The 23146-nt window shown below is 42.3% G+C and overlaps 1 protein-coding gene across 2 annotated transcripts in view; it reads right to left on the minus strand.

The window, feature by feature from the left end:
* Window positions 1-2289: 2289 nt before the first annotated feature.
* The window catches only part of STARD3NL (STARD3 N-terminal like), a 48348-nt gene continuing 27491 nt past the window's right edge, over window positions 2290-23146 (minus strand). The window contains exons 7-9 of one of the 2 annotated variants that reach the window (XM_075921738.2): window positions 20089-20187; window positions 6834-6905; window positions 2290-3532 (exon numbers count right to left, since the gene is read on the minus strand). In XM_075921738.2, coding sequence (XP_075777853.1) covers window positions 6853-6905; window positions 20089-20187 — 152 coding nt within the window. In that variant the 3' untranslated portion in view covers window positions 2290-3532; window positions 6834-6852. The remainder of the gene's footprint in view (window positions 3533-6833; window positions 6906-20088; window positions 20188-23146) is intronic. The other variant, XM_075921739.2, reaches the window with a different exon arrangement.

Raw genomic sequence — 23146 nt, forward strand, 5'->3', positions numbered from 1 at the left:
TGCAATTTTGATGCTTCTTAGTCCACAAATCATGAATATTTATCAGTTTTTAAAATTGTCCAAAGATGGGTAAATTATTAGCACAAGTACAAGCATATTGGGCCCTGAATGCTTGCAGGATCCACATAGGACAGATCCACTCATATTAGCAGTATTTTACACAAATGCACAATTAGCAGTAGATTTTACTTTAATAACTTGTGCAGCTATTTTCTTAGTATTCCACATCCTGTAAAAACATTCAACTTATAAATTAGGCATGTTCTGCATACTTGTTTACTTTTTAAGAGGTTAAAATTCTTTAAAGCAAACAGTTGTGTTATTTGCAAAGTCATACATAGGAGGTTCCTCCTTAAAAATAAAGTTTTCTACCAAACAGGGAAGTGGGAAAAATACAGTAACTAAAATAAATTCTGTGTTCAAAGGATTACACATATATAGGAAAACTAAGTACTTTGCACCAAATGCTGCTATTCCCACTCCTTTTAGAGTAATTTAGTCAATAAAAATCAACAAGATTAGGATTCTACATACTATTCAATCTGAAGTTGGGAAACTGGCCCTTATTCAGCAGGCAACATCTTAGCTTAGAAAATCTTCAAACATATTGGCATTTAAAGTGGCTAGCTTGCTCTGCTTAAGAGAAAATGAATACCTACAAAACTATTACAAAAGATTCAAGTACATATATTTTGGAGAAAAACAAAATGAAACACACCTCTATTGCTGCTGTTGGCAGTCCTGAGCACAAGACACCATACAATCCTAAAAGGTTAATATATGAACTTTGCTCTGATCATCCCAGATCCACAGCTGATATAAATTATCATAAATTTGCAGCTGAGAATCAGGCCTGAGATTGAAGAAAAATATGTGTTTCATGCTTGACTACTTACTATTGAGACTTATTTTGTACTATGATTTTGTTTTGCACAACACTCTGAACATCATAGCAAGAAGAGGGGCTACTTTTAAAAATGAATTAGATTGAAATAATTAGATTTGTAGGGCTAATTTTGCCCCCACCATTTGTTTTTCTTGGAGCTTTGCACAAGCAGCTACAGCTTTTATGTTTTTAAGCTTCTTTTGCAAAGTCCTTTGCTTACCCACAGCCCTTAGTATAGCCAACCACTGAGGTTTATCAGTCTGTGGTAGCAAATTTAACAGCTGCACTGGCTCATTAGCATGTAAGGTGACCTGCTGCTGCACTTTTACATGCTGAACATGGGAACCAGGGGTTGGTTTAAGTATTAGTTTTGAGGCTTGAGTTATTTTGTTTGCTATGTGGTTATTTAGTGGAAAATTTTGTAAACTAAGCCAGTCACTGCTGTTTCGGAAAAGTTAGGCTGTGATGGTGCATATGATAACAAGGACAGTTTAACCACAATCAGTCCTGCACCTCACCAAATAGGTACTTACAAGCCACAGCAAGCTAATGGAAATACAAAGATCTGCCTGAGTTACATGTACAGAGTACAGTAAAACTTCAGCTTACTACCACAGCATTTGTAGAAATAGTGCAGTTTAATCTACAGTCTGTTGGAAGTACATTAATATACACAGGTTACTATTGCAAGATTTGGAGGATTTAGGAAAGCTACATGCACTGATGTTCTTGCTTACTACGATGTAGGTATTACACAAAGTTAGATTTTGTCTAGTGAGGTGAATACCATTCAGGAGTTACCCATCTCCTCAGTTGTGAAGGCAAGTGTCCTATCGTACTGTAACCATACACACGGTACAGTGCCAGAATAATAATCCACATTCAAGTAGGTCAAAAGTTACAAAGAAATGTGAATTTACAGATTCTAGCCACCACACATTGATTATAGAACAGCAAAACCGTTGCTAAAAATGCTAGAAAAATGACACGGCAATCACAATCTGAAGGAAACATGTGGAACTTCTGCCATTCAAGCACAATTAAGATTCTTGACCAGAGAGCCTGACTAATGCAATGTTCACTATCAAAGCACCCTGAGACATGTTAGGACAACTATCCATGGACTGTTTTGCACCCTCACATGCCTCATGCAACTCTGGAGAAAATATAATTTGCTAATGGCTGTTACAGAGCTGTGAAAAAAGTTACTGTTTCACTTTGGTTTTTTGCTTGGTAACATGTGGCTAGGTTTGGAAACTATTATAGGTTGGACCAGAGTTTCAGACTAAGAGGTCCAGCAACATCTGCAGTCCTGCATCGTCAGGGTCCCATGGGAGCTCCAGGGTTGGAACACTCATAGGAAAAACTGATGCAGCAGGATCACAGATGTGGTTGGACTATAAAGCCAGGCAGGGATGGGACTGGAGTTCAAGAGCCAGGTGCCGGAGATCAGCAGCCGGGGGCTGGGGCAGAGAGCTGGCAGCTAGCAATGGAGCCTTGCTGAGGCCAGCAGAGCCCGGCTGAGGGAAGCAGAGCTTGTCTGGGGCCAGTAGCAGGGAACTGGCAGCCAGCAGCAGAGCCCAGCCGAGATAAGTGGCAGTAGAGCCAGCCAGTTTCGGGCAACAGGGACTTCAAATTTGAAAGATAATAAATTCTCCTAATAGTCTCTGTTCTTTATACTATATTGAAAATATAATTTATGAAGCAGACTGTTGTTAGTATTTAATGACTGGCTTGTAATCTGACCATCATGAAGGATGCTTAAGGAGTGTGAATAGTTTTCATTTGCTAAACCTGATTTTAAAGTAGATTAGTTTGCACCCTCCCACAAACCACATTATTGTGGCAGCTCATTTCCTGAAACTCTTCACAAAAACAGTTTATCATTTGCACTGAAAACTTGGTCCAAAATATTTATTAGAATAAATTCTGTATTCATCTCCCAACTGAATAAACAGGATTCACATTATAAATTAAATTACAGTTCACCACTCTAGTCTATCAGAACAGGCAGGAATAAATTAACTTTATATGTCTGTTCCATAAAATCTATACAATAAAGTCAATAAGATAATTTGTTTCCCCAGTGAGAGACAAGGAATTTGGAAAAGCAGGTCTTCCTACTACTAGGAGAAGGGACAAATATGTCACAATGTGGCACATTGTTTTTATTAACGTTTTTCTTTATTTTACAAACAGTGCATAAGTACATTAAAAATGCATGGAGTTTAAAAAAGAAAATGTAAAAATGAACAGGACAAATATTAACAAAGTAAAATAATTTTATCTAGTGAATTCAAACAATCATTAAATATATTTCCATCATACAGTGTTACTTCAATATATTATTGGGTCTACTGATTAGTTACACAAGCACAACACTTTCCAGTAGCTAACTAGTTGTTAAATCAATTTCAAGAATCATTGAATACAACAAGGATGACTAATTTTTCATAACTGCCATAAGGCAGTCTAATATATATATGTGAACAAGTTTGTGAGGTATTACAGTACAGGGGAATCATTTCCCTTTGCTAATAAATAAATTCTTTTGTTAGCAGTTCCGCCAGTAAGTCAACTGCAGACACTGTCATTACATTTTCAATATAAGCATTTCCCTAGAGACTTTTGATTCAGATTTTCATTCTGTAAGAGATAAAAAAAGTGAAGATGAACGAACCAACAGTGTTTTGACCCAATACAATGGATATTAATATAGAGATGCTCACTTGTTTTGAGCCATATTGTAGGGTAAACTGAGGCAGACCATTGTATTTCACTGAGAACCCCTATTCAATCCTAAAATTTGAGACAGGCCTGGGAACACACAGCACAGGCAGTTAACATGACGCTGGTCACCTGGCAATCACATTCCAAGGGGCCTCATCTAGATAAGACACTGGCTGGTACCAAAACAAACTTTGTTAATGTTGTTCTCACTGTCTTCCTTTAATCCTACATAATGGGCCTGGGACCCAAGGACCATGCCAACACAAGACGATACCATTCTGCTATAGACGCATCATAATTCCAATAGACAAACTTGCCATTAAATTGTCTGTTATGTTGATGTTGGCTTATTTAGCTTGTTAAGGAAATTACTGTATTAGAGATAAGGTGTTTAATTGGTGATGGGAAGAGATGCTATGTAATCTCCCGTAGGTTACTGGCTTACGTGCTCATTTTGTCTTGCTGATAGAACCTATTGAATCACTTCTCCTCTGTCCATCTGCTGCCTATATAAACTATTGTAATGTTTTGTTTTACCAGTGTTCACCAGCTTAACCCCTGGTTGGGACTCCACCAGCGCTGTGTGTAATAAATCCTCTGACTTGTTTTCACCACATCCAGCTGTCCAGAATTATTCCCTACAAATATCCATTACTAGTCATGTAAAAGTCAGAAATGAGCTATGAAAAGACGACAGCATGAACTTATGCCTCCTAAGATTAATTCCCCATCAATTAGAAATACCAGTTTTAGTAGCATGAGCAGATCCGAAGGAAAGAATAAAGGTAGAACCCTTCTCATCTGAGACTCTGAGGTCCAGCAACATCTGTGGTCTGGCAGGACTAGAGATATTGATAGACCAGAGAGCCCTGGCCACAGAGGTTGAGAGCAGCAGGGTGTGGAGCTGGTCTGGTCAGTGGCAATCTTTGACCTGGGGGCAGGGAGCCCTGGCCGCAGCTGCCATCCTGTGTTGGGCCGGGGAACCCCAGCAGCGGAGCCCCATGAGCAGGCTGGGAGCAGCAGAACCAGGTAGGTGGGCCAGAGAAGGCTAGGTCTCTGGGTTCTCCCAGAGCTGTAGCCAGGAGGGGAGCCCCGGATGCCTAACCTCTCCAGATCCAGCAAATTCCCTTCTTCAGGATTGCTCAGGTCCCCAGGGTGCTGGACGAGGAAGGTCCAACTTGTATTATGAAATAATATAGAAATAAATCTTCTTCATTAGTTAATAAAATTGATATGAAAGAAAATAATTTGCATTAAGTAGTGAAAGGTAACAAAACAAAATGAATACACTAGGTAGCCAACAGGGATTTAGTGTATAGTTGTTTAAATGATTAACAGATAAGCCTGGGTTTATCAATTAATCCAAATGATTACACACACACACACACTAGCTGCCTCTATATCAGAGGCATCAGGGGCTGAGGGGGGAGGAGGCGGTGCATGCCGGTTCCCTGAGAGCCACCTGCCCCTCCCCTGGTGCCTCTCAGAGAGGCAGCAGCATGGGGGGGGGAGGGAACAGGTGGCAGCTGGTGTTCAGGGGGAGAACTTAACAGGGGGAGAGGCAGGGTGGGATGCGAAGCAGTTTCTGTCCACGGAAAGCTCAGCCCTCCATGGACAGGGGCTGTTTCGTGGGATATCAGAGCAGTCTCCGTCCGCAGGGATATTGGGGTCCCTCGTGGACAGGGACTGTCGCCACCTCACACTGCTGCCTCTGAATCAATTTAAAAATTAGCTCCCACACGGATACAGAGGCAGCAGCGTGGGATGGCAGGGGCTCCCCAGGAGTGGGGCCAGGAATGCACTGGCTGCCACCCCCATGGGGGAGCATTGTAGTAACCCTGTAACTGCTAAAACTTGTTGCTGCTACATGATTACTAAAGTAACCAATACCTAACATCCCTAATAGCCAATCCCTTTCCTAATCCTAATATGTTCTCCTATCCCTATTCTTTCTGTTGCTTAAAGCACTTCAACATGCAGAATTTCCCAATGTTCTACACTCAAGTCATACCTACACCACAGCATGGATATCTACTATATATTGTAGAAACTGTGCGTCTGTGAGCCAGTATAAGGACTCCTCCTAAACAGTAAGAGCTAGGTCCACCAAATGTGGTATGCAGCTTCCCCTTATCCTAACGTAAATCAAGGTCAGGGTTTGGATGTGCCTGGAATGGGATTGTTATCCATGACCGGGAAAGCGAGGGGGCTGCTAGAGAGACAGTGTGTCCACAAGGGTACAGTCATACCAGTAAACGTGGCCAGCTGGGGGAAGGGCTCTGAACATGTCATCCACATGTAAGGCTAATGTGCTGTTGCTGACCATGGTGGCCTCTCCCCACCCTAATCTGATCCCCATGCTCACTTCTCTTCCACAAAAAGATTCTGTAACTTCTTGTCCTCTACTCTCTAAAGTGAGAAACCAGAGCAATGTTAAAGGGGGCAATACATGCATGAACACTGCTAGCCCATGTCCATTCATATGCTTTGACAGTTTAAACAGTAGAGTCCCGATTATCTGACCTAAACGGGACCGACAGGTGGTCGGATTACTAAAAATGTCGGCTAATAGGGAGTACAGGAAGGGATGGATAGCTGCCGGCGCCGGTTGGTCCGCATCCCTGCCTGGCCCTGGCCCCAGCCCCTTCCCTCCCTGCAGCTCCCGTACCCGGGAGCTGCAGGGAGGGAAGGGGCGAGGCAGGGATGGGGACAAAGGGCACTGACAGGAGGCTCCGACCTGCGGGAAACTGCTGGAGCCTCTTCAGCCGGGGAGGCTGCATGCAGCATAGCAGCACAGGGCGGCTGGCCTTGGGGGCCGCATACTCGCGCTGCGCTCGGCTGACAATGGTCTGCTGCTATGTCGGATAAAGCGGAATGTCAGATTACCGAAGGTCGGATAATCCAGATTCTACTGTACCCAGATCCCTCCACTAGAGTGTCCAGTATAACTGACCTCAATTGTTGCTGGCTCCAGAAGAGAAATTGGGACAATCAGAATTCATTGGAGGTGGTTCCTAATCCACTCTTTCAAGTAGTCAGATATTTCAGCATGACTGTACCTGACTTTGCTCTCTAGCAACCAACTCAGACATTAGGAACAGGCGGATTCCAACAGTGGTAACCATCTGGCCTAATTCTTAGGTGTTTAAATGGAAGGAAATTAGAAAGAAAAATTAACTCTTTTAGCAAGAGATATTTTCCCTAAAGGATGACTTGCCTGTTATCGCTCATATTTGCTATACAATTGGTTTTTCACTATCTTGTTTTTCTTCAGATTCTTCATCAGATCCTAAACAGAAAAAAAAAAAACAGAATTCTTAGATTGGTAAGAAAAGCTCAAGATCCTTATTTAAAAATCAGTTTGAGTTGTGAAGACAACTCTTAGTTCCTATGTCTTAGTTCTAATCAGTTCAGGTCTTCACATGTCCTATAAATGGAGGCTGCGAGGATGGTGTTGCCAGGAGGGCTTCAGCTTCCTTGACCACGGGGTGCTCTTCCAAGAAGGACTGCTTGGCAGAGATGGAGTTCACCTTTCCAGGAGCGGGAAGGCCTTGTTTGGACACAGACTGGCTAACCTTGTGAGGAGGGCTTTAAACTAGGTTCGACGGGGACAGGTGAGCAAAGCCCACAGGTAAGTGCTGAATGTGCGGGACTGGGAGATGGGTTGGAAATGGGGGGGACTACAGACTATAATGGCAAGGAGAAAGGAGAGTCAGGGCACAACAGGGAGGCAAGATCAAATCAGTATCTTAGATGCCTATATACAAATGCGAGAAGTATGGGTAATAAGCAGGAAGAACTGGAATTCCTAACAAATAAATACAACTATGATATCATTGGTATTACAGAAACCTGGTGGGATGGGACGCACGATTGGAATGTTGGTATGGAAGGGTACGGCTTGCTCAGGAAGGACAAACAGGGAAAAAAGGGAGGAGGGGTTGCCTTGTATATTAAAAATGTACACACTTGGACTGAAGTGGAGATGAACGTAGGAGATAGCTGTGTAGAGAGTCTCTGGGTTAAGCTAAAAGGGGTAAAAATGAGGGTGATGTCATGCTAGGAGTCTACTACAGGCCACCTAGCCAGGTGGAAGAGGTGGATGAGGCCTTTTTTAACAATTAACAAAACTATCCAAAGCCCAAGATTTGGTGGTGACGGGGGACTTCAACTATCCAGAAATATGTTGGGAAACTAACACAGCGGGGCACAGGCTATCCAATAAGTTTCTGGTCTGCATTGGAGACAACTTTCTGTTTCAGAAGGTTGAAAAAGCTACCAGAGGAGAAGCTGTTCTGGATTTTAACAAATAGGGAGGAACTAGTTGAGAACTTGAAAGTGGAAGACAGTATAGGGGACAGTGATCATGAAATAATAGAGTTCACGATCTTAAGGAAAGGTAGAAGGGAGACCAGCACAATGGAGGTAATGGATTTCAGGAAGGCAGATTTTGATAAGCTCAGAGAACTTGTAGGTAAGGTCCCATGGGAAGCAAGACTGAAGGGAAAAACAACTGAGGAGAGTTGGAAATATTTCAAAGGGACGTTGTTAATGGCCCAAAAGCAAACAAATCTGCTGTGTAGGAAAGATAGAAAATATGGCAAAAGACCAGCTTGGCTTAACAAGGAGATCTTGCATGATCGCAAAATAAAAAAGGAGTCCTATAAAAAATGGAAACTAGGACAAATAACAAAGGATGAATATAGGCAAGCAACACGGGAATGCAGGGGCAAGATTAGAAAGGCAAAGGCACAAAATGAGATCAAACTAGCTACAGGCATAAAGGGAAACAAGAAGACCTTTTATAAATACATTAGAAGCAAGAGGAAGACCAAGGACAGGGTAGGCCCACTGCTCAGTGAGGAGGGAGAAGCAGTAACAGGAAACTTGGAAATGGCGGAGATGCTCAATGACTTCTTTGTTTCGGTCTTCACCGAGAAGTCTGGAGGTGTGCCTAACGTAGTGAATACAAGCAGAGAGAGGGTAAGTTTAGAAGATAGGATACACAAAGAGCAAGTTAAAAATCACTTAGGAAAGTTAGATGTCAGCAAGTCACCAGGTCCTGATGAAATGCGTCCCAGGATCCTCAAGGAGCTGATAGAGGAGGTATCTGAGCCTTTAGCTATGATCTTTGAAAAATCATGGAAGACAGGGGAGATTCCAGAAGACTGGAAAAGGGCAAATATTGTGCCCATCTATAAAAAGGGGAATAAGAACAACCCAGGAAACTACAGACCGGTCAGTTTAACGTCTGTCCCAGGGAAGATAATGGAGCAGGTAAATAAGGAAATCATATGCAAACACTTGGAAGGTAATAAAGTGATAGGGAATAGCCAGCATGGGTTTGTGAAGAACAAGTCATGCCAAACTAATCTGATAGCTTTCTTTGATAGGATAACGAGCCTTGTGGATAAGGGAGAAGCGGTGGATGTCATATACCTAGACTTTAGTAAGGCATTTGATACGGTCTCGCATGATATTCTTATTGATAAACTTGGCAAATACAACTTCGATAGGGCCACGATAAGGTGGGTGCATAATTGGCTGGATAACCGTAGTCAGAGAGTTGTTGTTAATGGTGCTAAATCCTGCTGGAAAGGGATAACAAGTGGAGTTCCGCAAGGGTCTGTTTTGGGACCCGTACTGTTCAATATCTTCATCAATGATGTAGATATTGGGACAGAGAGTACGCTTATTAAATTTGCAGATGATACCAAACTGGGTGGGGTTGCAACTTCTTTGGAGGATAGGGACATAATTCAAAATGACCTTAGCAAGTTAGAGAAATGGTCAGAGGTAAACAGGATGAAGTTTAATAAAGAGAAATGCAAAGTGCTCCACTTAGGAAGGAACAATCAGTTCCATACATACAAGATGGGAAGCGACTGTCTAGGAAGGAGCATGGCGGAAAGGGATCTAGGGGTCATAGTGGACCACAAGTTGAATATGAGTCAACAGTGTGATGCTGTTGCAAAAAAAGCAAATATGATTCTAGGTTGTATCAACAGGTGTGTTGTAAGCAAAACTCGTGAAGTCATTCTGCCGCTCTACTCTGCACTAGTTAGGCCTCAGCTGGAGTACTGTGTCCAGTTCTGGGCGCCACATTTCAAGAAAGATGTGGAGAAATTGGAAGGGGTACAGAGAAGAGCGACAAGAATGATTAAAGGTCTAGAGAACATGACCTATGAAGCCAGGCTTCATGAACTGGGCTTGTTTAGTTTGGAAAAAAGAAGATTTAGCGGTTTTCAAATATCTAAAAGGGTGTCACAAGGAGGAAGGAGAAAATTTGTTCCTCTTGGTTTCTGAGGACAGGACAAGGAGTAATGGGCTTAAAGTGCAGCAAGGGAGGTTTAGATTGGACATTAGGAAAAAATTCCTAACTGTCAGGGTGGTCAAATATTGGAATAAATTGCCAAGGGAGGTGGTGGAATCTCCCTCTCTGGAGATATTTAAGAACAGGTTAGATAGACATCTGTCAGGGATGGTGTAGACGGAGCTTGGTCCTGCCTTGAGGGCGGGGGGGGGGGGGCTGGACTCGATGACCTCTCGAGGTCCCTTCCAGTCCTATGATTCTATGATTATTTCAGTAAATGTTTTTGGACAGCTAATGGAAAAAAAGACTTTAAAAATGAAAAGGCTAGTAAAGGGTTCAGTAATTTAAACTATCACAGCATAGTTGTGACCAACTTTGTAAAAATATTAATCCTATTTTACAGACAGGAATACAAAAGAAATTAAATTACTTAACATCATAGATGGCATTAATATCAGATGGGATTAGAATTCTAGAGAACTTCTCTTCCAATCATGAGCTCAAAACACTGTACTCTACACTTTATTAATCAGGAAATCCTTTAGAGTGGTGGTGGACTCTTTCTCTATCCCCGCTAAGACCCTCAACCTACGGTGCCAGACTGGAGGAGTGTCCCTTCAGAATCTAATGCCCACTCAGATAGGACAAGTGCACTTGACAACCTTATTCTTAAGGCTGTCAAGCGATTAAAAATTAAGTGATTAATCACACTGTTAAAGAATAGAATACCACTATTTAAAATATTTTTGGATGTTTTCTACATTTTAAAATATATTTATTTGAATTACAACATAGAATACTAAGTGTACAGTGATCACTTTATAATTATGATTTATTACAAATATTTGCACTAAAGAACAAAAATATATTTTTCAATTCATCTCATGCAAGTACAATAGTGTAATTTCTTTATCATGAAAGCTGAATTTACAAAAGCAGAATTATGTAAAAAACCTCTCTGCATTCAAAATAAAGTAAAACTTAGAACTTACAAGCCCATTCAGCCCTACTTCTTGTTCAGCAAAAAAGAAATAATGCTGCCTACTTATTTACGTCACCTAAAAGTAAGAAGAGGCATTTGCATAGTATAATTATAGCTGGCATCCCAAGATATTTACATGCCAGATGTGCTAAAGATTCATATGTCCTCTTCATAGTTCAACCACCATTCTAGAGGACATGCTTGATCCTGATCCCAAGGAGTGCTGACTGAGGTGATGGAAAAGAACATTCATGAGTCAGATGCCACCAGCAGAAGATTTATTTTCTTTTTGGCAGGTTTGGTAGATCATGGTCTGTAGTTTCCACATCAGAATGTTGCTCTTTTCATACTTGTGAAAGCATGCTCTATACCTCGTCCCTCTTAAGATTCTGAATAGCACTTCAGATTCTTAAACCTTGGTCAAGTACCATAGCTATCTTTAGAGATCTCACACTGGTTCCTTCTTTGCATTTTGTCATATCTGCTAGGAAAGCACTCTTAAAATGAACATGTGCTGAATCATCATCTGAAACTGCTATAACATGAAATATATGGCAGAATATGGGTAAAACATACAATTCTCCCTCAAGAAGTTTAGTCACAAATTTAATTAACACTTTTTTTTTTTTTTAAAGAGCATCTGCAGCATGAAAGCATGTCCTCTGAAGAGTGGCCAAAGCATGAAGGGGCATATGGATATTTAGCTTATCAGGCAATACATTTTTTAAATTGTAATTAATGTTTTGAGTTAATCGCATGAGTTAACTATGATAGTGCTATTTATTCGGTTTCACTGTGCTATGCCATACACAATTAGGGCAAACAGTCCTACAACAGATTTTTCCAGAGGCTAAGAATTTGTTCTATAACCATTTCCAACTAAGTGACAAGCTACAGTTCTAAATTCATTGATAAGGACATATTCTGTCTTTAAATTACATATCCCAGTCATCTAGAAAACATTTATTTAAGGCTATTTCTAGACCAATAATCAGAAAACAAATGTTCCTATCTAAATTAATTCTAGCAGCCAGTAATGGAATCCAAAGGCCCAATTAAATTTATATTTAACATCTGCCACGCATAAGCCAATGTGAGGAAGAATCGTGGCCTAACATGGAAATTAGGGGTGGGGGGTTGTTTGTGTTATACAAGGTCTTAGTTTGGTCCAAGAGCAATGTTAGAGTTAATTCACTAGAAATTTGAATGCCACTCTGTGTCTGTCAGTCTCATCTCAAGTGTCTCCCTCATCTTGTCATTTCTCACTTCATCTGGATCGCATCTCTTTGCCTTTACTGCAAATATGATGGCATTTCTCAGATGAAATGGCTTGGCTGAACATAGCCCTGAACCTCTCATGCAACACTTCCTATCACTAATGACAGGAGTGACTTTGAACAGCTCAATCACTTCACTAAAACACAATTCTATATTAGCAGAACAGGTGGATCTCCCAGTGCTGTGCAGGTACTAAACAAGTCAGATGAGGACTAGCAAACAGTTATATTTCATGTTGTGGATTCCTTTGTCCATACCACACCTGGCATTGAACACTGACTGTGGCCAAGTAAGAAAGTTCTTTCAGCCTTTTAACCATTTCATCTTAGATTATGCAACTTGGACAGTATTTTTCCTGTGAGAATCTCATTTGATGGTAACAGTTTATGATAAAAAAAAATGCCTGTGAAACTTATTCTGGGGATCTGTGCCACTATCTTAAAGCCAGATTGTGAACCACAAGAGTAATGCCATATTTTTCACATGAAATCTGTGGTAAAAAGCCAGAGTCTGGAGGGACTTTTTTTGAACCAAACTGTTCTAAGTCACAAAAATACTTTTGTCGCGGCTTAACTGTCTTTATTATTTTGGAGCTGAAATTTAAAAGTCACTGTAAACATCTAACTGCTGCCTGCCTCAGTTAGCACCTGTTCTAACCACAATGGTTACTCAGCAACTATTAGCCATTTACTAAAGATAAAGGGTCTGTAAGGATAGTAAATTGAAACTGAACTATTTCTGTTACAGATATACAGCTTTATATTTTTGAAAGGACTAACTCAAAACATTACATGTTTCACTAGAGCACCCTTCAAGGGCTTGTCCACATAGTGCATCAAAGGCATGTAGACTGTAGAGTGCACCCAAGTGCTGTACTCTATGGGTACGTCTAGACTACATGCCTCTGTCGCCAGAGGCATGTAGATTAGGCTACCAGACATAGGGAAATGAAGCGGCGATTTAAATAATCGCCGCTTCATTTAAATTTACACGGCTGCCGCGATGAGCCGACCAACAGCTGATCAGCTGTTGGTCGGCTCAGCACGATAGTCTGGACACGCGGGTGTGGACATCAAAGGTATTTGTCGACCACCCAGGTAAGCCTCCTGATCAGCTGTTTGTTGGCTCAGCGCGGCAGCCATGTAAATTTAAATGAAGTGGCGATTATTTAAATCGCTGCTTCATTTCCCTATGTCTGGTAGCCTAATCTACATGCCTCTGTCGACAGAGGCATGTAGTCTAGACGTACCCTTAGTAGACTCTACTGATTCACTCTAAAGGTTCCTAATGCATGCTGACAGACTCAAATAAAACAGCACAACAATCTATGTCAGCGTGCATTAGGAACCTTTTAGAGTGAATCACAGCACAGTCTACATGGTGCAGAGTGCAACATTTTAGAGTGCTCTAGAGTTTCTACCTCACTGGTGCACATGGCCATGCCATGGAGACAAGCCCTAAAAATTTAAAACAAAAAAGTGTAAAAGGTTGTTTTGCTCTCCCATTGATCTCGTTAGCATAAAAACACCAGATTAGCAAGGGGAGCATTAAATGTAACTCTATATGAAGCTACTGGATACAAAAAAGAAATACATTGATAAGATAATTTGTTTATCTTTTAGTTAAAACAATCACTCGTTTTACTTTTAGCAACAGTTAGTACAGAATTTTCAAACGTTATTTTTTCCAAGAGTGTTTCTTAAATGTCTATTGCAGTTTCCTGATAGACTGCAAACACTTGACAGTCTAGACCACCACCTAGACATATACAGAAGTATTCTCATGTCTTACATTAATTATATCCAAATGTTGCTCTTCATTGTTTTTAGTTTTTCCTCATTAACAATGAAAAATATGATCAATTTATCTCTCCAGCAACATTGTTTATATCATTTATCTTTAAAATTAAATGGCTGAGCTTGCAAAGGCCTTACACTCAACTTGATGGCATTTCTCTGTTCACAACTCAGTAACTGCCAACTCTAAAATGTCAATATGTGCTCTAGTCAGCAATGGGAAAGCTCTTATTGATTTTGGGAAACACTGGAAAACCAGAATGGGGAAATGTAGAGGTGCTTAAAACACTCTCTCTCTCTCTCTCTCTCTCTCAACAGTCCACAGACCAAACTGGTTGCCAGCACCCAATAATATATTCCACAATAAAAACCTCATCTCATTTGTTTGTCTTTCTAATATAGTAACATTGACACCCTAGATTATAACTTTTCCACAAAAATAATAACGGCCTACTGGGGAAGTAGTATGTGTATGGAAGGGAAATAGATGCTTGCACAAAGCCCTTGTGAGAACTTGGCATAAGGGGTGGGAAAAATTGCGGGCACACAATTTTTGGAAGAGGAAAAATTGGAGGGATTTTGGTATGGGATACACAAAGATGTTGCCTTGGAGAGAAAGGGAGCCCTTGGTGAGGCCCTTGGTGAGGAGGAATTAGGGATGTAAAATCCTCTGTAATTGGCTAGCCAATTAAACATTGTTTAATGGTTAGCTAATTAAAGTGGGGGTGAGAGGGAAGCCACTCCAACCCTGCTGCAGTGGGCCCTGCCTTGCAATGGGCCAAGGTGCTCTGCAAGCAGGGCACCCTGCTCTGGCATCCTGGTCGAAGCAGCCCAACCTGCAGGGCACCTGGACCCTCTGCAGGCAGGGAGCTGCTCTAGCTTCTACTGGTTAAATCTTTACATCCGTAAGAGGAATGAGGTCATAGAAACCCAGACAGTAAAAACTTAGGGTAGATGGAACAGAGAGGGACGGGAAGATGACAGACACGGAACTTGTCGGAGGGAATGGAAAAATACAAGGATCCCCTGATGTGTACAATAAACTTGGCCCACACAACCTAAGGAAACTTTAATTCATGATAATAGCAAGGAATATTTCTAGAATGAGCATACCTCTTCAGCAAACTTTAAAAAAAGTTGCCTCAAAGGTTGCTATCAGGCCCCATTCTCTTCTCTGTAGCACACATCTATTTTTTAAACTTTTTTTTTAACCACTTGATTGTATTGATCAAGCTACTTACTTCTGCCAATATTCCTCAAAAATCTACAGATTAGACTAGTGAACATTTATACTTTTCTAAAATATCTTCAAGTTAATTCTATGATATTTTCGCTCTATGCATCTTTTTGTGATTTTACCACTACATAGTTCACAGATTCAAGAAAAAAAATACAGGGAATGTGGATTTCAAAGTAAGGTCACAAAGGTTGCAATGCTATACAGGCAGTCCCCGGGTTACGTACAAGATAGGGACTGTAGGTTTGTACTTAAGTCGAATTTATACTTAAGTCGGAACTGGCATCCAGATTCAGCCGCTGCTGAAACTGACCAGCGGCTGACTACAGGAAGCCCGAGGCAGAGTTTCTCTGCCCCGGGCTTCCTGGAATCAGCTGCTGATCAGTTTCAACAGCAGCGGAATCTGGATGCCTGGGACAGAGCAGCTGGGGCGCTGCTGGGTAGGTCTCCGCAGCGCCGCACCTCAGCGCTGCAGGGACCAACCCGGCAGCACCCCAGGTGCTCTACTCCAGGTGTCCTCAAGTCAGCTGCTGCTGAAACTGATCAGCGGCTGATTCCAGGAAGCCCGGGGCAGAGCAGCTGGGGTGCTGCTGAGTTGGTCCAGTAGCGCCGCTCCTTGGCGCTACTGGACCAACCTGGCAGCACCCCAGGTGCTCTGCCCCAGGCGTCCCCAAGTCAGCCCTGCTGAAACTGATCAGCAGCGGCTGAATCAGGACTCCTGGGGCAGAGCAGCTGGAGTGCTGCCGGGTTGGTCCAGTAGTGCCAAGGAGCGGCGCTACTGGACCAACTCAGCAGCGCCCCAGCTGCTCTGCCCCAGGAGTCCCGAGAAAAGCCTGGTCTGCTGGGGGGGGGGGGGGAAGAGGGAGCACACTAGCTGTGCCGCCCCCCCCCAAGCAGACCATGGAGACGCAGGCGGCGGGACTGCGACGTGCCGCGGTCCCGCCGCCCGGGTCCTCCGCGACTTTGCTCCGCGTCTCCCTGGTCTGCTGGGAGCAAAGCCGCAGACCAGGGAGACGCGGAGCAAAGCCGCGGAGGACCCGGGCGGGACCGCGGCACATCTGGGTGCTCCAGCCGCCCGGGTCTTCCACGGCTTTGCTCCGCATCTCCCTGGTTTGCTGGGAGCAAAGCCGCAGACCAGGAAGATGCGGAGCAAAGCCGCGGAGGACCCGGGCGGGACCGCGGCGCGTCTGGGAGCTCCAGCCTCCCGGGTCCTCCGCGGCTTTGTTCCGCGTCTCCCTGGTCTGCTGGGGGGCCCCCCCCCAGCAGACCAGAGAGACGCGGAGCAGCTTTTCTTGCCCCGGAGGACGAGGGCGGCGGGACCTCGGTGCGTCTGGGCGGTCCCGCCGCCCGCATCCTCCGGGGCGAGAAAAGCCCGGTTCCTAAGTGCGGATCCGACATAAGTCGGATCCGCGTAACTCGGGGACTGCCTGTACTTCAAATACTCAATCTGTATTCTTAATATCTCAAAATTACAATTTACTAGGTAGATAACCTCTCTCAGAGACAACAAATGACTCAGTATATAAGTATAGGAGCAATGAGCTGTTTTATTCTGTCTCTACATTGTCCTAATTTCTCTATCACCACTAGATGGAACTATACAACCGCTATTTTTATTATACCCACGATGATACAAATCTTGGGTTCTCACAACAAATCTTTTGGTGGCCTCAGAGTGTGCCCATCAACTCTTTCTGGCAGTTGTTCTAACAATTTGTGTTAAAATACTTAATTAACATAAATATGCACACATGTCCAAATCATTGTAATTTATTATATAGGATTTTTTTGCAGACTCAAAAATGTACAGTTTTCTTTACTCTTCACTACTGGACCTAGGCAGAATAGAAACACAAATAAGGTATTTTATATGTTCCTCTCTTTTTTCTTCTTTTTTTTTAAAAGACTTGCTAGATACTAAGTATGCTGTGAAAAGTAATATTAACCAATGTACAAATACCATTTTTCACAGCAGATACTCAGCTATGGCAACCCTGGGGACAAATTAAGCCCTGAAGGGGGAAGTGAGTACAGAGGTAGCAAGGAATAGGAGCATAAGGGCACGGGGGGGAGGGGGAGAGACCGGAGGTCAGAAGTGATGGGGGTGTATGATGAGTTTGGGGACAAAGCTCATCACCACATGGCTAAGGAATGGACCCAGAAACTTGCTATGTACCACCTCAGGGCTGAAGCCTAATCCCACTGCCTTAGGAAGACTGCCTGGTCCTCCAGTTTTTGTTTCTAGAGAAAGTGGCAAGGTGCAACTACCGCTGGTGGCTCCTGCCCACCCACCCACCGCCAATACTGCTGAAAAGGCTGTGGCTGCAAGAACCCCTCCTTGGTGACCACATTTGAGAAATACTAACAACAAACAGCTTAGCATTATACAGTACCAAATTCAGCAGTTAATTCCCATCTTCATAAACATATCATTATAATAAGATCTTTGATTATCTTGTATTCTTGCCCGAGTGATACTTCTACATTAAACCTCCATATAACAGACAAAATAAAAGCCAATAGAAGCCTCATGAAAATAAAATACTGTATTTATCACAAAGTTTTAGAAAAATGGATGCTTGATCTCCCCATGAAAGTTTCTCCTTCAACAAAGAGATTGCATGTGTGAACTCTAGGTTATTAGGGATGTTCGTGGCATGCCAGGCGAGAGCTGGTCTGCAAGGGGATCCAGTTTAAAATCCAGCTCCCCTCATGGATCAGCTGCATGTCGCCCCGTGCTGCTGCCTCTGATAAAGATGCAGCAGCGCAGGGTGGCAGCAGCCCATCTGAGGGTGTGGGGGTCTGAGCTCCCGGACCCGGTGCAAGCCGGAATGCCTGCCCACCTGGCTCCTAATACACTTTAAATGCAGAGCCTCAGCAGGGGTAGGTCCCACATCCAGAACGAGCCAGGTCTGAGCTGGGCTGTTGGCCAGTCCTCTAAAATATGTACTGTTCGGGGGGGGGGGGGGGGGGGAAGGGTTAGGGTTGGAGGGGAAGGGGGGGAAAGAGAGAGAATGTGTGTAGCTTATCCATTAATGCTGTAGACTTTTGCTTATCAGTTAATCGACTACATTATTATTGTTCCTTATTCAAGATATTTCCTCTGCCACAGCTGGTTATTAGGTTTTACTGCTCTGTCAATCTTTTACAAGCCCCTCTCAGCCCTATAACACCTCTCAAAGCATCTGAGAATTGAAGCAGTCAATGTAACTTTCCTTAGTGCAGGAATACAGTTACAAACAGCAGCAAAGTATATCTCCACTTGTTGCACTTTCAATAGCACAAACCAAACTTTGATTTCCAAAAATTACAAGTTTAGTTTTAATGACTGGAATACATTCAAGGAACACCATAGCTGCTCTGGGGCGAGCATGGAAGAGGTCTGCCATTGAAGGGACCAGGCTCACTCCAAACATTGGGGCAACCACTGAATTTGCTGAAGCAGGAGGCTCAGAGCAGATAGCAGCAGATGGACTGAGATGGGTTTGCTTCCAAGAAATGTCTTGCTAGATGAAAAGTCATTCAGCTAGCTAACTTCAACAGTCCAATAAGACCAACAGTCCAGATTCTTGACTGCTGCGCTCCCCACAGAAGTTGGAAATAATTGTTTTGGGGGGTTCCCACCATGGGACAGGACAGAGAATTATGAAGAGTCCCTAATGAAACTAAGGGTATGAACTCATTTAAACTGTGAAAAATGTCAGAGTATACTTTTATAAAGCACAACTTACAAGATTGCAGGAAGGTATTTTGAATGTTTTTCAGATGAAAATATTTGATTTTATTTCATTTCAGATTTCTAAAACAATGAACAGACAGCACGACTGTACTGAAGTTCCAGTTTGAAGAATGTCTAGCATGGTATTGTAGGGTTCCATACTTGTTTCTCAAAGAATTCAGATGTAACTCATTCTACAAATAAACAGATGACATCGTATCTGCACTACCTGCAAACTCATCCTTGAGATCAGATAGCAAAGCTATTTCTCTCTGGTTTGTGTACAGTCACCTCTTAGCCTGGACCAACTGAGTTGCACCACAGGTGTAATTGAGATGCAACTGAAGCTTGCTTCAACAGAATTCAGCATGCTTACACCATATCTCTAACAGATAGTTACACTTCAACACCATATCAGCCAGTCTGATGAAGACATGCTATGCCAACAGGAAAGCACTTTCCTGTCAGCATAACTACTCCACTGCAACAAGAGGGGAAGCTACACCAGTGAGAGAGCATCTCCTGATGACACAGACTGGTATAGACACTGCTTTAAGTCAATGTAACTTACCTCACCCCTGAACATCATAAGTTACATCAACTTAAACAGTAGTGTAGACAAGCCCTTAGTTTTGCTCCAACTTTCTTGTGACATAACAGCAGAAAACCCCTTGATGTCAAGTTCTGATTTGTATTACATTTGTTAGCCTTTCAATTTGGCTTTCATCTTGCTTTTGTATTATGTATCTAAAAACCAAAGAACAGGTTTTATATTTCTTGACACTACTAGAAAAGAATGAGAGATTTTTAGCGTCAAACTGACCTGCTGACATATTTCAAAATAGATCCATCTTCCTATTATAAATGTATAGCAATTGATAAGTCTCTTATTTCTGCAGTTTTAAAATGCTACATGGTATTTTACGTTCAATAAGCGCCTTGCATATTGTAGCAAAAATTACAACAGGCAAGCATACACTGAAAATTGATGAATCAGATCACTTTTAAATTAAAATAAAGTTTTCTGGTACTAAAATTATAACATTACTTTGTCACTACCTTTTAGATTAGATATACTCGGTAGGAATTATCAATAAACCTAACACTCAGAAAATAATTTTCTGAATACACACACTGAACAAAATTACCTGCTGCAGATTCAGGAGGAGAATAAAATTGTCCTTCAGAGGGGAGTCCAGGCTGAAGAAGAGCTGCTCGCTCAGACACATCTTGTACTAGCAAGAGCCCTACAAAAAAAAAGCAGTAATTAGAAATCATGCATCTCTTACCACTATCAGTCGGAATGTAAAGTACTATATTATGAAATGTTTGTTTCCATTGTGATCTGTATCAGAGGGGTAGCCATGTTAGTCTAGATCAGCAAAAGCGACAAGGAATCCTGTGGCACCTTATAGACTTTGGGTACGTCTAGACGACAGGCTTTTGTCGACAGAAGTTTTGTCGACAGATACTGTCGACAAAGCTTCTGTCGACAAAGAGCGTCTAGACTACATTCAGTTCTGTCGACAAAGCAAGCTGCTTTGTCGACAAAAACCTGTAGTCTAGACACAACCCTAGATGCAATAACACCTTCTATCGACAGAACTCTGTCGACAAAAGGCGTTATGCCTCGTAAAATGAGGTTTACCAGCATCGACAAAACTGCTGAGTTCTGTCGACGTTATGTCGATGGAACTCAGCGGTAGTGTAGACGCAGGTTTAGTTTTGTCGACAAAAGTCTACTTTTGTCAACAAAACCCTGTAGTCTAGACACACCCTAACAGATGTATTGGAGCATAAGCTTTCGTGGGCAAAGACCCACTGCATCAGATGCATCTGATGAAGTGGGTCTTTGCCCACGAAAGCTTATGCTCCAATATTTCTGTTAGTCTATAAGGTGCCACAGAACCCCTTGTCACTATTGTGATCTGTGTAAGTTGTGTTACTGAAAGACATTGATTCAATACAAAAGAACACAAAAAAGTTAAGACTTACTCGTTGGGGGTGGAATTTTGGACTAGGCCTCAAAGAAACAAAGAGTACTGTGGGAAAATGCCTGAAATTCTGACAGTCATATTTGTTTTGATGATGACGAGCAATTCTGAGTAAAGCTGAAAGGAGGCTATGAATTCCACCCAGTAATTAGGGAACATGTTCTACTTAAATAACCTTGTTACCAATTGTGCAAATCATAACACTTCTAACAAAGTTTTCTCTTCGTCTACAATATGAACTGTTCACTCCATAAGGCGATATAACATATTCTTGCTAATTAAGTTCTTATGGGAATGAATTCAAGCCTTGGGGGAACAAAAAGTAAAAATCACACATAATGAGCTTGCACGGACTAATATTACTACTTGTTCCGCTGACCTTCCGCCAGTCTCAGAACTGCAAGTGCTGGGTATGGAAGATGGATTCAGAGACTGTATGGAAGGCCAGGTAGAGAAGGCTCTGGCTCCACCCCCTCCTCCCTGTCCATCCCTCAAGGGCTTCCTGCCTCCTATCCACTCCTTCCTTGCTCCTCTCCCACAGGTACCATCTCATCCCCTTATCCAACACCCTCTGCTTCCCTTCCCCTAACTGCACCCACAGTGCTTCCCAACTCTCATCCAACCCCCACTGCTTCCATCTCTGACTGTCTCGCCTCCCCAGATCCACCCCGGGTCTCTGCTCCCTCATGGCACTGTCCTGAGCACTGGGTCATGCTGCCCAGCTGGAGCCCATAGCTACGCTATCCAGAGCACCAGGGCAGACTGCAGCAAGTGGGGGGAAGCTGATGCTGCACGGGAAAAGGAGAGGGCCCAAGGGCTAATATCCCTGGGCAGGTGCTTGGGCACCAGACAGAAGGGTCTGGTGAACCGGATGTGACTAGCGGGCCCTAGTTTGCATTCCTCTGTGCTATCCAGTTCCTTTGGAGACAACAGTTTAAAAACCCCAAAGATTTAATGGTAAGCAATGTTCCCTCTAACTTTTTCCATCCTAGTGCAAAATAAAGTTTGTTGTGTGCACTGAGACATGTGCAAATGTGCACCTCTTCAACAGAAACATATATTGCTAACTAATGGCAGCTGTAGACGCGCTACCAATCAACTGAGCTGCACCTGAATCTCTCCTGGGTAGCCACCAAGAGCTCATCTTACAGAGAACACTGGCAGCAACTGGGAAAATGTCTATCACAACTGATGAATCAATAGGAGAGTAAAAATAAAGGAGGAATTAAAAATGGATCATACAATTTAAAACTTCACCTGAGAAGTAAACCTCAAAATTAGGCAGCTCAGTGCATGGGAGCAGACACGAGGATGTTTAGCTAAACTTCTTGATTTATAAGACTTTTCTGAAAGTCTTGTAAGAAGAAGGGCCCATGAGGTTTTCACTTACTTCTAACATGTCTGGAAGTTCTCTCTATATTTTAGCAGGAACCATAAAATGAATGTATATGTAAGAATGAAACAATACAAAGAGATAATCTCTTCTTTTCCAACCTCAAAATGAATGGGGGTTCTGTTTAAATGGATCCAGGTAGTTTTATCCAGATGGTTAACCCATGTCTACTTATATAACATATATTCATATGCATGTTCCGTTTTATGAAAAAATTAACTAGAATCATAGTATTGCACATTTCATCCTTTTAAAGATACAGAAAAAAAACTACTGCGCTTTCCATAACTTTGTTTGAACTTAGAATACAACTTTTTTTAAAAAGTATGTTGTATAGAAAAATCACATTTTTCTTCACTCAAATGGTGTAATTGGACAGCTGCAAAATCTCTAAATCCAGAGTCACTATTGTAGCAAGATTTCGTATTATATATAAAACCACGGTACATATAAAAGTCACAAACCTGGGAAGAAATCCCACGACTTGCAAAGCACCTACAATTCTCAAATACAAGGAAAGATCCCTGTGGACTGTCTATAAAGGAACTGCATAACAGTGCTCTAACACCAGGGAACACAGCATTTTCTTTAAAAGATTAGTAGCTCAAACAAGAGCATAGTGTACTTCAAAACAGAAGACTCTCTTAGAATAGGACAATCACTAACTCCATTAACTCACCAAAAATGAAAAAACATCTCAACAATTTCTATGAATTGAATCTCAAGATGATGTACAATGCACATATGAAATTTCTTCTTAACTTAAGGATATTAAGTATTAGGTTATTGACTAATCGAATAGTCGATAGGGCACCTCTG

Source organism: Pelodiscus sinensis, chromosome 2, assembly GCF_052426305.1.
Source record: "Pelodiscus sinensis isolate ZL-2025 chromosome 2, ASM5242630v1, whole genome shotgun sequence".
NCBI classification, from domain to species: Eukaryota; Metazoa; Chordata; order Testudines; family Trionychidae; genus Pelodiscus; species Pelodiscus sinensis.